The sequence below is a fragment of the Papaver somniferum genome, chromosome 2 (assembly GCF_003573695.1).
Source record: "Papaver somniferum cultivar HN1 chromosome 2, ASM357369v1, whole genome shotgun sequence".
Taxonomy (NCBI): Eukaryota; Viridiplantae; Streptophyta; class Magnoliopsida; order Ranunculales; family Papaveraceae; genus Papaver; species Papaver somniferum.
The window spans coordinates 21,605,059-21,621,966 of record NC_039359.1 but is presented as its reverse complement, the minus strand read 5'-3'; the positions used below and the strand labels follow the sequence as shown (position 1 = coordinate 21,621,966).

Genomic DNA, 16,908 nt, shown 5'->3' with positions numbered 1-16,908 from the left:
GAAATGATCTTGCTCATTACCTTTTTCATCGAGGAAGACAGAATCTTCGAGATTATTTTGTAGCTTGTGTTACACAAAAAATGTTTATCTTTGAAACAGTAAAACAGTTCTCTCCGGATGAGATGATTTTAAACGGTACAGAGTTGCACTATAAAGTTGGACATTAGAGAAACAATGATGTGACTGCAGGACTGCTTAATTAGAAATTCGACCGTTACATTCACTCCCGATCTGGCCAAACCAAAATGCGAATAATCAAAGTCCAACATTATGTTGAATGTCATCTTGCAATTTGATGCCACTTTGCAGTGAATTGTCTCCAAGGTATCATCCAATCATTCCCTTTCTCATATGCAGTTATTCAAATGGAGCTGGTACATTCATTCACTGGTAGACCCATCATCAACCTTACCTTTTGATTATTAGAACATAAAAAGAAAGAATAAGAAGAAGAACCAACTAAAAGTAAAATGTCATACCCTTTGTGATCCAGTGCATATGTCTTACACTACTATCCAACGTAGACTAAATATGGCAGACTATGGTTGGTTAAAAAGAAAGAACTTATAGACTGCTTGACCTCTCTGTTTAGCTTCAGTAGGATCAGTCACACTAGATCATTACTTAAAGCTAGAAATAATAAGAAAAACTACACATAAATCCAGTGCAACCCAGCTCACTTCTTCCATGGCTCCCCCTGTGGAGAAAGAGCGACAGTTTTCTTTCTTCTTTTGTTTATTCTCTCTGTAAATGGCGCAAATCAAGCTAATCAAAGACCCTACACGTAGTGGATCCTTTTATTGATCATTAGTTTTCTTAGGATCCAAAGCATCAAAACAACAACCCTAGCTGCTAAAAGTACAAGTAACAAGAAACCAAAGAACTTCAGTCCCCAATACCCATTCCACCACCACCTATCAAGATCACAACCACCTAATACTCTAACAAATCCTGAACTCCAAAATTCCAAATACCCATGAAATAAAATCAAGAAACCAACATACCCTTTATTTCAAAATACCCAAAACTCTCTCTTTATATGATCAATTCAAAATTTCAAACACTCCTTAAACCCTTCAAGCTATGATTCCATCTTGTTTCAGTAGTCCTAGCAATGTCAGTAAGAATTCACATACACAACAAAACCTAATAACATGTATTTATCAAACGCAACTCTGTAACAACCCAATTTATCTGACCTTAACTTGGTCTAAATCAAATTTGACACATTCACTTACGATTCATGCTTCAGATGTTTTTTCACTCACGATATCATTTTCATCTTCAGCTCTTTCGCTCTTCAGGAACAAAGCGGGTTCAAAATCAATCAATCTGATGAATAGTCATAGAGTTAAGATCTACTGGGATTTTACTCGTGCTGAATTCAGTCATCAATCAGCGGAACCCAAGTCATCTTTTTACATAGCCATTATTTGGGATTCTCAAGTTGAGCTTTTTCTTGGTGATCTTCTTGCTGATGCTTTGAGACGTGTTAAAGCAGCAAAGAAAATGTCTACTTTTGTCGATCCGATTTTGTTATCGCGCCGTGAACATGTATTTGGGCATCAAAATTATTCGACAAATGCTCAATTACTAGGATCAAAACACGAGCTTGGAATTGAATGTAGTAGTGGGGTTTTGAAAGTGAAAGTTGATGGAGTTGTTAGTTTAGTTGTTAAGAGATTAGCTTGGAAATTTAGGGGCAATGAAAGAATCAAAGTTGGTGAATTAGAGGTTGAATTTTATTGGGATGTTTTCAATTGGGTTGGTGGTGCCGGTGGGAGTGGGGGTGTTAATGGGGATGGGTACGGTGTTTTTGTATTTCAAGTAGGAGATGATCACGGCGGTGTATGGCCGGAAATGGTGGGGCCGGAAAAGAAACTGATGAAAAGGAAAAGTATGTCAATGTCGTCACAGGGTATTACATTATCACCAACACCGTCTTGTTCAAGTGTTTTACAATGGGCAGAAGAGAGTAGCAGCGATGGTGGTAGAAGTTCTTGTTGTTCTTCATCTACTACGAGATCTAATGGAAGCAGTGGTGGATTTTCTTTGTTATTGTATGCTTGGAAGAGTGATTGAAGTTTTCAAATGCTTAATATTTTTAAGTGATTTTTACATTTTCATCTACGTTTATGCTTGAAGGTGAGTATTGATGGATACTAACTTTATATGATTTGATTTGATGTACTTAAAACTTAATATGTTTTATGCACTTTTCCGGCGAGGTACCGAAAGTTTACTGAAAAATATCTTCTCCGTTCAGTGTGAGACACATAAGAATCAACTTGCTGTACAAACCAAATATCTGGGACAATTTTATTTTTTTGTTCTTGTGCCATTGTCCACATTGGTGTACTTCTTATTCAATTTGCTCTGTCAAAGATCAAGTACTGCTTTTCAAGTCAAGACTAAAGAGTCATTGAATATAAGAAAGAAAAGAGAGAAAACGGGCGATTAAATTTTAAAGAAAGAACAACCAGCAATGACGGGCGCGTCGCGGTCGCGGATTCAACTGAATTCTAACTGTTTGGGGAAGACCACTTTGAATTTCAATGAGAAAAGACTTTAAATTTTGAATTGACTTCCTTTGAAGTTTGAACACTGACTACAAAAGAAGGGTATCAGACTATTTTAAGGAACTTCTAGGTGAACGATAATCCATCTTTTGGTAAAAACGAGGTTTTTTTTATGCCGTATACTTAGGCGGGGAATTTTGGTCTGACTAGTTTGAATTGGACTTGGTTAACATTTTGAATTGAACTTGGCAAATATTAAGTAGGTTTCATTACCGTTGAGGGAGTCAAAGTTCTAGTAAATTTTCTTTTTTTTTTTGGTAATCGAGTTCCAAAAATATAAAAAAGTTCCAAAAAATCAATCTGAAAACCAAGAAATATTCAGCTGATTGGAGTATTTGAAAGTTAATGAAGTCAAGGGACTTATGAATTATGATGCCGCGACACACTATGAATTTCGGGCTTTTATTAACTTGTATACCCGTATACATGTTAAGGTATAATAAAAATTATTTAATTTATTTGGAAATTGTGTTTTTTTGTCTTATTCTAGTAGAAATTGGATTTTCTTACACTAAAAACAATAATATTTGTTACCAATGCAAAGAATTACAGTTTTCAATGCAATAAAACAAACAAATCTTGTTTCCAATGTAAGAAATTGTTGTTTTAGTAAACCTTAACATATATACGGGGATATACAAGTTAACAAGTCCCTCGATTTCGAGAGACATTCTTTGGTGCACTGAACAAATGACATTGGTAAGCCACTTGATTCATCCACTTTTCAGTAATCCAGTACAGTGTGATATTTGATGACAACAAGGAATTTGTAATCTACTCCTAAAGTTAAAACTAGATAGACAATAAATATTTTTCGGAAGTCCCATTAAATCTTACAAGAAGGTGGGATACTGGAATTTTAAGTCCAGTGGAGAACAAGAATCCTGAGTAATGTACGATTTTAAAATTTTGTAAATTTTGAATACAGCTAAATGGGTTCATAGGCTTGAACTAATATTGACCACGTTGGATAAAAAGTTTCCGTCAGAAAATACCCCATATTATAGTTATTGTCTTTGATGGTGAAATTTGCAGTTGGAACAGTTCTATATTCCAGTTTTTCAAACAATGAAATTTATGTAAAATATTGATGGTCGTTAGAAAAAAAACATGACATATCTTATAATCATAAGCACCTCTTCCAGCGCAGTAATTGGTTTTGCATGGTGATCCTTATACAGACCCTGCCAAGCATAAAGACATCCATGCCACAACTAATACATGTAATCAAGGATACCCAGCATTCAGGGAACCACTATTTTCATTTTCTTTTTAGTAGTCATTCGGCATCATCTTGCGTTGATTGTCCTAAAAAACATGGACCAAAATGGTTGGTTACACTTTCCTAAACATATTGAGATTTTCTTATATAGTTGTTTTTGTCATACAAATATACTAATCACGAGCATCCACTAGACACCCATAAGATAGAATCCTTAGGGTTGCAGTGACCTTTTGTTCAAGATTATGTCCATATGTATATTTCGTGCATCAAATTGATTGTTATGTGTTGTGGAATGCAGAAACGACATTAAAAATCTTCATCAGAATAACACACCCGTCGATAAAATATATCATGCATCATTTGTTGGTATCATTCCTCTCGAAATGTCCACGTAATTTCTTTCAATGGGTTCTGGAGATCACGGTATTTTCCCTGTGGATAATTGTATCATGGAGTTATGATGGTTCTTTCATCATTTGATTCTTCATCCTTTTGATCCAACTGTTGCATAAACACTTATTGTTGGAGAAAGATTAGTGCATCTATATGCATTTCCTCATTTTCTAAATAAGGATCTATAAAAAAAAAAAAAACTTGATTGAAAACAAGTAATATGATGGAGAAATTAGATGAATTTTTATGAAACTAGAAATTAGTTGTGTGTGATAATTGTTGGATAAAAAATAATTGATATAAGTAGAAGGGAGAAATAGTTATTGAATAACGATTACAAATGTTATTGTTGCCAAACAAACTTTGGACGACCGGCTTTCATTAAACCGTGCCTCGGCTCAACTTGGAACCTAGCTGAATGGTTCAATCATCTTCAAGAAACTTTCTCTCCACTCCCGAAATTGGGTCTCGCCATTCATGTACGGATAACCAAGTATGCAAATTTACCAGTCTCTAACGGGGTTTCCATAGGGATTTAAGATTGGAAATATGATTATATGGAGCGGTATGCTCGCACATACCACAACAATTAGTGCTTCAAAAAACAAAAGATCACAACAATTTTTTTTTTAATTTTTTGATGTAAAAAATCATAGAAATTAGCATATACAGTGATGCTCTCGAGTGAGTAACACCATGTTCGTTTGCATCTGACTCGTGATATGGATCTGACTCACTGCTGATGGTGGATTTTCAACAAAGGCTAAAATCGTAAAATCATGATCTCGCATGTTTCTGACATGACTTCAGAAATGGATGCGAAACTCATATTTTAGGATTCGTGAAAGCTCGTTTCACAATCTCTGACTGAGCGTACACCCTCCCAGAGATCTTTATGAATATGTTATTCGTAAAGCCTCCCCAGCTGAGCTTTTCGACACTTCGCATATTTCATCAGCACTCTATATAGAATCTTAATGATTGGACGGCTCCTAGACATATTGTATGCTAGTATAGAGCGTTAACTGTCTTCAGGATGCCACATTGTTCCCTGACTATGTATAGAATCTCTTAACGATTAGACGACTCCTAGACATATTTCATGCTAGTATAGAGCGTTAACGTCTTCGGGATGCCACACTGTTCCCAGATTATGCACAATCAATATTCAGAATGAGTATGATGCTTCCATCATCTCATACTCATTCTCGAATAAACAATGCTCCTAGATATATTGCATGCTAATACAAAGCAATTCATGGATTAAATTCTAGCGCAACACTCATCAATCGAATTCCTATAAAAATAATATATTTTATCTCATTATTCCGTTTCATGGCTTATTCTCGGATAATTCCATGAATTGCTAATAGATAGTCAATCTATCTCATTACTCCGTCTTATGGCTTATACCCGGCGAATCCCATGAATTGGTAATAGATAATCAATATTTCTCATTACTCCGTTTCATGGCTTATTCCCGGCTAACTCCATGAATTAGTAATAGATAATCAATCTATTTTATTACTCTGTTTCATGGCTTATTCCCGGATGAGTTCCACGAATTAGTAATAAATATTCACTGTTCGGGCTTCTGGGCCACACCACCGAGTAAGCCCCGAGAAAATGGTGCGAGTGTACTTAACAATAATGCACGAACGAACACTCAAATGCATATACGAGCATTCAAAAATATGGACGCACGAGGAAACCTATGCAAAATCAGAAAGGAAAATAATTAAAAAATAATAAAGAGGCGCACGGGACAGGGCCCACCGGCCGGCCGACCACACCACCGTCGCCGGTCCCACGCCTCTTCCTGTTATTTTCAACTTATTTTATTATTTATTCCTGTTGAAAACTCCTTGTTTGAGCAAACTTCCTCGTTCGGCAAAACTCCTAGTTTCTCCATATTTCCTCAAATGATGAAAAATAATAATATAAAATAGGAAAGAGCGCGGGACTGGGCCTACTAGCCGGCCGTCCATGCCCTATCCATGGCCGGTCCCACATCTCCCAATTCCTTATTTTATTATTATTACTTCTTCCTTCATCTCATGAAACTCCTTCGGTTGAGAAAAAACCCGGGTTTTTCCACATTTTCTCAAATATTGCTCAAACTATCAAAAACCAAAAAGTCAAATGGTCACACGACCATCCGGGATTTCAACGATAAATATTAAAATATTATTTATTTTAATATACTTAAAATATTGGTCGCGCGAGCAAAATTCTACTTGCTCACTCAAGCAAAATTGAGAGTTTCAGTCAAGATCAAACTCTTCTGAAAATACAAAATATTGCTCAAACGCGCACCAGAAAATACCAAAACTCAGGATTGAGTCAAGACGATGTGGTGACATGGGTATGCCACCTTGACCGACCAAGGTCGGCCCTTAGGCTTGCAGAAGCCTGTCCCACATCCTATTAATGATTTTGACATAATTAATCTTCTACAGTTCATATTGGGTTCAAACTCTTTCCAACCAACTTGGAACTTGATCAATCAACCACCAGCCGGTCCCACGACCACCAAGGGCCGGTTTCACACTCCTTGGTCAGTCCCTCCTCTCTCCATAATTAGGTTTTACCACTTAATGCTCAGACGAGCATTATTTTAATGATGATTAAACGATCATTTAATCATGTTTTCACCAACTGGTCTACAAAGGATAGGGCTGTTCATGGTCGGTTTTGGTTCGGTTTCTAGCGAAACCAAAACCGAAACCACTATTATTGGTTTCTAAAAATCTAAACCAAACCAATCCATTAACCATTGGTTCGGTTTCCAAATGGTTCCAGTTGGTTTCGGTTTGTCCCAGTGATTTTTGGTTAACCAATAATTATGTCAAACCAAAAAAAAAAATACACAAATTTACAGATAAAAAAATCGTAGTTGCCGATAGTATTGGTTTACACAAATTTAAAGACAAAAACAATAAAACAAAAAAAATATCAAGAATAGTTAAAGCTTACTCTAATTCTAGAGATCAAAAGAAAATATATAATATATCTTAATTTAGTTATTGACAAATAAAAAAGAAGGAAGACGGGAAGAAAAAAGTCGAGTAGCAGCAGCTATAGTTGGGGGTGGAGAAAGGAGGCGAATGAGAGAAGGAGAAAGAGAAAGATGGAGTGTATCATAATGACATATTAGATTTAGGGTTTCTATTTATCCTCTAAATCAATGGGTAGAATCTAATACTCGGTAGAAACTAAGTTTAAAAATTAATCGGTTTTCCAATGGCTTTTGGTTCGGTTTTAGAGGTCAAACCAAACCGAAACCAACACTATCGGTTTTCCACTTTCTACACCGTAACCAATCCATTAGTAAATGGTTCGGTTTGGTTTCTTCCTAATTGGTCTGGTTTGGTCTGGTTTCAGCGGAAAACCGAAACCATGTTCAGCCCTAACAAAGGATTTTGGTGCACGCTCATTCGAGCACCTGGGCGCTACATGGTCAATCATCATCCCATGTAGCTGGTACCTCTCTCGCTCATTGGTTGATTTTCAGTAAATCGTCAATTTATAAACAATCGACCAAAAGGATTTCAAATCAAATGCTTTGCATAGCATAATTCTGAACACTTTTAAATCCTAATAATTTTATGTTGATCTAGCAATCAACATTCTAATTAATCATATTTTTTTGGTTCCGCTACCAATAATTTATCAAACGACCAATATTTGCTTAAACTAGCAATATCTATTTTACGCTTAAGCTAGGAACATGTACAATCAACTGGGTTCAGAACTCATTGATTCAACTATCAATTACTTGACTAAGAAATATTCCTCATGTTGATTCAACTATCAACATTCGAGAATTCTATTGATCCAGCAATCAATTTTTTTAATTTAATGTTTGGTCCTGCTACCAACATTTTTGCTCGATTGAGCAACATGGTTCGAACGGACGACCATCCATTAATTTCTGATTCTACACTTTCATTCGATCATTCATGATATATTAAATCAGAAATGAGCATTCTGCATAATTCAACGATATCAGAATAATTCCTCGATCGAGCAACCTCATCGGACGATCATCCAAATTCCCAATACATCATTATTACCTCGACCGGTAAAATGATATATCACAATTCATCAAGACTCAGCGTCTGAGCGTGTCTCAGCAGACATCTTATGCTCAATCCATGAGTCCCAGAGCATACCACATTCGTTCATTATGCTCGACTCATTAAGGTGTCAACAACTGACTAATTAAATACACGTTTGCCTTGCAGACTCCACGTTCATGAGATATAGATCACGTCATATAGGGGGATAATCACTAGGATTTTGGTCTGGCGGCCTACGACACGTGTGTTTATCCACGATGAGAAGTGTGAGTAAGTAGTGCAAGCGGTTGAGGAAGTTAGCAAAGTAGTGGATGGACAATCAACCAAGTCTCTGCACGACATGGAACTGGTTTAACCACGATTTCCCACTTTCCCACTCTTTCACTCGAGAAACCGTCACACTTACTGGGATCAATGTGTCTACTATTCTTGTAAAATAAATAGGTCTCCGGATCCACGATTGAAAACCGAGATCATCCGGTAAACAACAATTTCGACACACAAGAAATTATCGCTCAATCGATCGGAACTTATTTTCACTTGAACACAACAGTTCATCAACCAAAAATCATCACACATTCACAATCCTTGATCATCATTGATCTCATAGACACTTCTCAGCTTCCTTCCTAGAGATCGACCCTCTTCCCTCTTTGTGACCGAATTGACTCAGGAACGACCATTATCTTGGTTTAGGCTGGAATCCTACATATTGATCTCTCGAACTCAAAGCACTCTTGTGCACTGCATCTGTTAGAAGCAGGTTTAAACAGTTTGCTCGGTCGAAGGGTCTCCGTCCACACGGTCGTCTCTTCACTTCTCTTAAAAACCAGCAAATCGTTTTTACCTATCTACATCTACAAACAAACATATTGACACATATCTGACTCAAATCAGGTGATTTCAGTCAGACCCAGACGACTCAGATGAGTCAGGAGTAAACAAACATGATATAAGTCTCACATCCGAACTATCCTAATTTATCTTTGATGCCTAACAGGCCAGAAGGCCCATAACCTTGTCAGAAATGTTTGGTGTACCGAAGATGTGCATCGTGGAGTTTGGTATGAGAGAAAAAAAATGTGGTGGACCTCACCATTAACCCCACCTCCTGCGAATCTCCCCCGGGGCTTCCTAATGGCCCTTAGATCTGATCACGGTGCACATCACGGTGCACGTCTTCCGTACGTGTATCATTTCTGTAACCTTGTCCAACAATCGAATAGAGTCACCCAATTAGGATTCAACAACCACCTCCTGGAATCAGTAAACATCTGTTACTTCACTTGTCTTCCTCTCCATATAGTCAACACCTCGTCCCTGTCTGCTTCTTCATTTGTTCATCACCTCACTCTCTCCAACTCAATATCCTCACTTTCACTGTTCCAATGGCGCAAAACGGTAAACTCCCATTAAAAATCATAGCAGGCGACGATCCATTAGGTTCCACACTAACAGGGGGTTAGTCCACGAGTGAGTTGGAGGGAGTTTAATGTATTTTGAATCTTGGGGATTTTGAGGGAGTGTAAGAAAGTATTGGGAGTTTGAGAGAGTTTGGTGTGTTGAGTGTAGGGAGTTTGAGAGACTCTCCCAAAATCTCTACTTTTTTGAGAGATTTGGAGTGAGGCAAAAATACACTATAAACTCCCAGAACTCCCAAAAAAAAAAAACTCCCTATCATTCTAATTTTTACCACTAACAGGGAGTTTAAGAGTTTCTTTCAAACTCCCCCACGATTAACGGGGTTTTTTAGGGAGTTGGGGAGACTCTTCTAAACTCTCCCATGACTAACGGGGATTTTAAGAGACTCCCTCGAACTCCCTCACAACTAACGGGAAAAAACACAACTACACCCAACTCCCCCAACTCCCTTGAGGACTAACACCCTGTAAAAGACGCTTTAGTTTCTCATCTGAAATCCCTTCAGATCGATGTCGAAGACATCGGAACCAACAAATATTATTCAGTGGGTGAGGAGGTCGGTCGCCGAGTTAGCTCAGAAGCCGATTCAACCACCAGTGAAACTCGTGGACTCGTCGCTTGCGGCTCCGGAGTTGGTGTTGCGATATTCGCAAACAAATTTCCTGGTGTTTACTCTGCCACCTGCACCACCACTGATGATGCCTTGAATTCAAGATCGATAAAAACAACTGTAACGTTCTTGCAGTTTCTGGTGCTTCCACTTCACCAGATTTAGGGATCAAAATTCTTGAAACTTGGCTTAATACTCCATTCAAATCACCTTGTCCTGCTTCTGGGAACAATCCATGGTCATCTGACTTCCAATCATTCTTTGACGAATCCACTGGCGAAATGTCGAAAATCGGATTGGAAAAGAAAGAAGAGGAGTTGGGCGATTGTTCGATATGTTGTTTGGCGAAAAATAGAGAATTTACAGAGATTGATATAATGCCTGGTGGAATGATGAAGATAGTTAGAGAAAGTCCAACTTCGGCAATTGTTAAATTTAAAGGAGGAAGCATAGAACCAGCTCATCATCATACTTTTGGACATGATGTAGTTGTAATGAAAGGAAGTAGAAGGGTGTGGAATTTGAGTAAGAAAGAGAAGTGCAGTTTGGGTGTTGGTGATTATTTGTTTACTCCTGCTGGTGATGTTCATAGAGTTGAGTACTTGGAAGATACTGAGTTTTTTATCAAGTGGGATGGACAATGGGATATTTTCTTGGATGAAGATCTCGATCTTGCTAAACGTGCAATTGAGAAAGATGAATTTTGAGTGCCTTATGGTTTGGGTCTTGTTGTTGTACTTCTTCTTCTTTCTGTGGTACTTGTGGTTTTTAAAAAGTTAGGGTCTGTTTATGTTGAATTTGAAAGATTGTTGAATAAAAAGTGATTTGGCTTCTTTTAAATATATTTACTCTGCTTGAATAATCATAAAATTTCTGCAGGAAACTAATCAATGCCCAGGAGAACTTACAAATATACAGCAACTGAACATATGTTGAAAATGATTTTGGCATTCATTTGTTGTAAAGTTACATGGATACATAACCATTATATGAGAAGAAATGAAGAACGGGTATAGGAAAGTACCCAGACCACTAACTGAATGTGTCAAACTTGTTTTCTCCTCTCTACTTAATGATCTGAGGTGTCTACTTGATGATCTGAGGTGGTTGAAGTAGTGATGAAAACTAGTGGAACTGTAATACATTAGACGAAGCTCAACTCACCGGTAGTGTTGTCAGATTGAGCTTCGATAGCAGAAATCTGCTTTCTAAGAGCAAGCAAGTCTTCACCGCCATTACATATGTATGCTGCTGCTTGTCTTCCTGATAGAGTTGCTCCTTCCATACTATCAATATAATCCTATAGAAACAGTAAGGCAAGGCATCTCAGTTTCCTAAGATGTTTGCTGCTAAAATAGACGATTCGGAATTCTACATGAGGCTCATTTACAAGCTAGAACTGGAAGATTTTTTTATCTATCATGCTAGAAATGGAAAAGATCTGGTCATCCAGATGAATACCTGTTTTGTGTAAGATCCAGCTAGGAAGAAATTTTTAACAGGCGTTTTTTGATCAGGTCTGAATGGATCTACACCAGGTCCTTCGCGATATAAGGATTGACCGATTTTAACAACAGAAGACCAGGTAAGTTCTAGCCCTTGAGCAGATGGGAACAAGGACAGAACCTGAAAAAGATGAGAGTGGAAAGTTAAATGGTAGAGATGAAAAACTACAAAGCTGAATCTTAATGTTTTAGCAGAAAGCCACTTACCTGCTTCGCAACTCTTTCTATGATTTTATCGTTTGTTAAGGGCATGTAAGGATCCCCAGGAGTAAGCACACATCTGAAGGCAATACAAGATTAAGATAAAGTGGTTTGTAATCCCATGCTACTGCAAAAATAACATATTCACAAGATTAAGTTCTTACTGGAGCAATGAACCTTGGCCTTCAATGTAGTAATCTTCTGGAGAAGTGAGTGCAAGGTCCGCAAAGCAGGAGAAATCGGCATCTGGGCTATAAAGGAGATTATCCAACCCTACAGCTTCTTTCAACTGCCTAAAATCATAAAAATATGGGAATGTGCACAAATTCCAAACATGATAGCCTACTACCAAGTTCCCGACTATCATTGTGAACAGAGAAACATATTATCTAGCATTAGTATTGGAATCACCTGGACTTTCCTAGGTCATTCAACTCCGTAACCCACCCATTGTATCGCAGTTGTACTGTTACAACTGGTACTCCAACTAGTTTATAGATGTTGTCGAAGAATTCCGATTCCCTCCACTCTGAAGGAAGTAACCTTTTGATTCCAGGAACATCACATGCTGGCATAAGTAAGCAACAGTCAAGTTGGTTAGCCACATCAGATTCGAGATCCAGTAAGATGAAAGGAAATAATAAAAGTAATAATAGAAATGCTTTCCACACACCTGCAACGTATACATCAGCTTTCACTGTTTTCTTATTTGTAGCCTGCAACAATAGCACAGAGGTATGTAAAATTTGACCCTTTAAACTCTATAGGTTGAAGAAGCTTGCAGCATGATTACATAGAATCTCATGGGAGCTCTTTACCTTGGACATGGCAAGTCCTGAAACATAAGTGTCTCCATTGATAGTTTTATCATAAAGTACCTCTCTGCATCCCCACCTCAGATGAAATCTATAGAGCAGGCGAAAGTAATAATTCAAAATTAAAAAAAATCAGGTGAAATTTTCACACTGAGATCGTGCAGAATTTTAGTTCTCCACATTTCATACCTGCCACCTTTGTCCATAATATACTTTCGGATGGGACCACTCAAGTAAAGATCAGGGGAGCCCTTAAGCATGCGCAATAATGAAGCTTCTGTTTTAGTAGCAAACAACGCAAATATGGTGAGCATGCAACGTGCACTCATATTGTCACAGTCAATAAACCCTAGAGCGTAAGCAACAGGATCCCACATTCTCTGGATACTCTTGCGTGTGCCACCTTTTGACATGAACCAAGTTGAGAAACTGATCTGTGAGTGGAAATTGAATTCATTTTAGTAATTATATGACAGGTAAGAAAATTAAAAGTATAAGCGAAAATGGGATAAACTAATCTGTTCTAAAAGTAACTGAGAAGGGAAGGCATAAGAAGGGTGCCTTCCGAGGTGTGAAGTGGGAGAGAAGGGATGTCATAATTGGGCTTTAGGTGTAGAGTTCAACCACCAAGTTCGGAATGGATTGGTGTGGTTCCTGTATGCCTAGGACACCAGAATATCTAACCAGGAATGGGTAAATGTTGTGAACTTAAATATATAACTTGGTTTTAGATGTCCACCATTGCTGATAACAAACCCCCTCCAAGAAAATTAAAAGAAGGGTAATCAAGAAGTGATATGCTTACACTGTCCAAGTTACGGATATCCTGCAGAGCACCATCTGGATCAACAAGAGCACGAACAACAGGACTCAGGGCAAGAGCCAGTGCATTCCTTGCTTTATCATAAGGCTACATCAAGAAATGTGTCAGTATTTATACGCAGTCTCGGATATTTATTAAATATAAGGAAATATAATGTAGGAAGAACTGCATAAACTTCGTCTATAAGGTATTAAAGTTGTATTTTGTATAACAACAGCAGAGGCTTGCTAAAAGATATACCTTAAGCTGTTGAGTAGTCAAAAATGCATTAATTCCATGTAATGGTGCACCCACTGGAAACCTAAAATCAAGTTCTGAAATGGAAAAAAGTTAGTCTACGCTAAGTTAAATTCACAGAAGTAAAGATAAAGGGAGAATGCATACCACCAATTTGGCCACCTTTGTTTACAAAAGTATGTGTATGATCCTTCACCAGTAAATTTTGGTCTGCACCAACCTGGATGAAGGTAGGAAGACAGGATTCAGCTTTTCAATTGAACAGCTGGAAACCAATCAGCAACACAAACTAATAGGAAACTACACTAACTTATGCTTAACCGGATGGAACATAACTTTTGCAACCAACAACAAAATAGAAATATACATTAATGGTTTACATAATCTCTCGTTTCAGGTATCGGAACTGCTGTCCATAGGGCACCTTGAATAGGTTAACCAGCTTATGAAATTACCAAATCTTAGCAAGACATATTCACCTTCTTCAACAAACGAAAAAGATTGCTGTAGCAGCCGAAAAAAACATGAAGCCCCATTTCAATATGGTTTCCGCTCTTATCAACAAAAGAACCCACTTTTCCACCAATAAAGGACCTCGATTCGTATATATCAACCTGTAGGTACAACCAAAACATGCACATTAGCGAAAAAGCAATTCAAGAAAATTCCCAATCTGACCAACTTAAGCACACATTTTAAATCTGTTTACTGATTGATCAACCTTACATCGGAAAACAAAATAGATAAGTAACACAATGCATCAGTGGCCGATGTCACTGCAGTATAGTGGTAAAGTCACTGGGCTCGTCAGCATCAAATTCTTTATCGATAAAAAAAAAAACACAATGCATCAGTGCACTATGTCCCATGACTTACATGTACTGCATTAAGTAAACCACTAGAGTAAGAAAAACTCATATTATCCATAGGAAATAGGTACCTTTAGGATTCAGTATAATATCACTAAACAATACGAAATAACCGATGAGAGGAAAAAGACCAAAAGCTCCAAAAAAGAAAAAAGAAAAAAAAAACTCAGATGAAAATAGGTAAACAAACCTCATGGCCTTGATCCAAAAGCTCCACTGCAGTTGACATGCCAGCAAGCCCGGCGCCTATGATTGCAACTTTCAATTTCGGTCCTCTATAATGCTCAGGTTCTGGCGGAAATAAACCCTTTGGAGCTGACAACGCAAAAGCAATGAACATCTGAACGAGAAATTCGAGAATACCATATGTTTGCTCAAACTAAACAAAATTCCGCATATGTTTGTTAATAATTCCTAATTCCAACAACAATTGAAACATGACAAACTTATTGGACATTCCAAGACGCCTAAAGCATACTCAATACAGCGGTCCACATAGTTATAGTTAATTCAGGATAAAATCCAGTCTATTGCCTCAATTCAGCTACTTCTGAATAATTTAATCTACCAAATCGTCCAAAACACAAAAATTGAACAAGAATTCTTCAAATTTAGCTTCACTTATCTAAAGGGAAAATTTGAAAAACTAGAAGAAGATTAAACAAACGTACCATTAGTTCCCATATCAGAAACATTAGAATCCAAAGAAGAGTTAATTCGTAACCTCTGTGTTCTAAATTGAATCTTCCCACGGTTGCGATACACAAAAGAATTTCCAATAATACCATTTCTCATTACATCTCTGCAAAAGTTGCCACTGCTCTTACTCCCTGTTGTAAAAGTAGTAGCAGTAAGAAAAGAAGTTGAAGAAGAAGCCATTGATTAACAAAACCCTAAATTCAAAGAGAAATACAACAAGAAAAACAAGAAAGAAGAGCTCTCTCTTGTGAATGTCACTTCCCCATGAAAACCAAGAGAGAGAAGAGTATCTTCAATGGAGAAGGTGCTTCACTATGGATTTTGTCTGTGACTAAAAGATATGGTGTTTCAGATCCTATTGGAAAAAATAAGAGTGATTACGCGGTAGGTTATTATCGGTTATAATTTAAAAGGAAATGATAAACGACCAATAACTGACAGCCACGTTAATGATTACCTCTTTCTTTGGCTATGTAGTTGGTGCGTGTGGAAATAAAATGGCCACTAGCTCACTCATATTGCGTGATACGCACTGACGTTGTTGTGGAGCACAGATTGTATTTCATGTTGTTACAGCTTAAGTTTAAAATTTTCTAATCCCTGCGTCCGGGAGGACAGTTAAAATTAGAGAGTAATTTGGAAGAGATTGTTATTTTGGACCACATCAAAACCGTCCAACGGATAAGTATTTGGAATAATTGTTAAGGGTTAGCTTAGTTGATCAAGAGCCTGATTCTCAGATAGGAGGTCAGCGGATCGAATTCCCGCTCAAAAATTTGAAAATCTCATAAAATACTCCTCCTATCTTATACTATGAATTTAGTTTAAGTTATATCTTTTTTCCTATTAAAAAAAAGACATAGCGTTTTCAAACTTAACAGGGAGCTTAAAAAAGACATAGCGTTTTCAAACTTAACAGGGAGCTTAAGTTCTTAATATATCTTTTTTTTCTATTAAAAAATATGAGATAGCTTTTTCAAAATTAGTAGGGAGCTTATTTTTAGATGAATTGTGGAATGGGATTGTCTTCTCAAAATTAGTAGGAAGCCCATTTTAGATGTTTGGATTCTACGGTTTTATATATGAAGAGTTGGTCCTGGTGTGGTCCAAAATTACGGTCAATTGATAATTTTTATATCAAAAGCTATCATATAATTTTCATGCTCCGTGTTTAACATTTATATTACTTTTCTACCGATATAAGTGATCATCATCTCAATTGCTTCTACGTGTGCTTAAGGATGGACCAGATTTAGAATGCGCAGGTACCAAATTCATCATCCAACGATCTAGATTCTACCATCACCATTTTGGTACCCGGCCTGCAGGGATTGGTCCCCGTCTTTAGTAAAGCGTATTGGTCATGGTCTTAAGAGCGGCCGTGATAGACACACCATGGTTGTGCACCGTGAATTGCAAAAAGAACGGATCGCACGGTCAGAAATGTT

General features: G+C 37.4%; 2 protein-coding genes and 1 pseudogene across 2 annotated transcripts; 2 read left to right on the top strand and 1 right to left on the bottom strand.

Annotated features, from left to right (window-relative positions):
* Nucleotides 1–1,083: 1,083 nt before the first annotated feature.
* On the top strand, nt 1,084–2,082 carry LOC113350728. Its single transcript, XM_026594852.1, has one exon. The coding sequence runs from the start codon at nt 1,084–1,086 to the stop codon at nt 2,080–2,082; it is 999 nt and encodes a 332-aa protein (XP_026450637.1).
* A 7,585-nt stretch (nt 2,083–9,667) lies between these two features.
* LOC113350727 lies at nt 9,668–11,159 on the top strand (annotated as a pseudogene).
* A 20-nt stretch (nt 11,160–11,179) lies between these two features.
* LOC113347119 (zeta-carotene desaturase, chloroplastic/chromoplastic-like) lies at nt 11,180–15,773 on the bottom strand. The gene is made up of 14 exons (XM_026590705.1): nt 15,433–15,773; nt 14,952–15,076; nt 14,372–14,506; nt 14,040–14,112; nt 13,896–13,969; nt 13,638–13,742; nt 13,022–13,266; nt 12,836–12,923; nt 12,691–12,733; nt 12,429–12,585; nt 12,182–12,310; nt 12,024–12,096; nt 11,773–11,937; nt 11,180–11,611 (listed from the first exon to the last, which is right to left on the bottom strand). Exons 1-14 carry the CDS (start codon nt 15,638–15,640, stop codon nt 11,456–11,458), a joined length of 1,776 nt encoding a protein of 591 aa, XP_026446490.1. The 5' UTR covers nt 15,641–15,773; the 3' UTR covers nt 11,180–11,455.
* Nucleotides 15,774–16,908: the final 1,135 nt, after the last annotated feature.

What these genes read in the sequence shown, in the direction of transcription:
- LOC113347119 (XM_026590705.1), bottom strand. Translation starts at nt 15,640, where the DNA reads ATGGCTTCTTCTTCAACTTCTTTTCTTACTGCTACTACTTTTACAACA. An exon ending in TTTTGGATCAAGGCCATGAG is followed by an intron (nt 14,507 to 14,951) that starts GTTTGTTTACCT and finishes TTGTACCTACAG; the next exon opens with GTTGATATATACGAATCGAG. An exon ending in AGCTGATGTATACGTTGCAG is followed by an intron (nt 12,586 to 12,690) that starts GTGTGTGGAAAG and finishes TACTTATGCCAG; the next exon opens with CATGTGATGTTCCTGGAATC.
- LOC113350728 (XM_026594852.1), top strand. Translation starts at nt 1,084, where the DNA reads ATGATTCCATCTTGTTTCAGTAGTCCTAGCAATGTCAGTAAGAATTCA.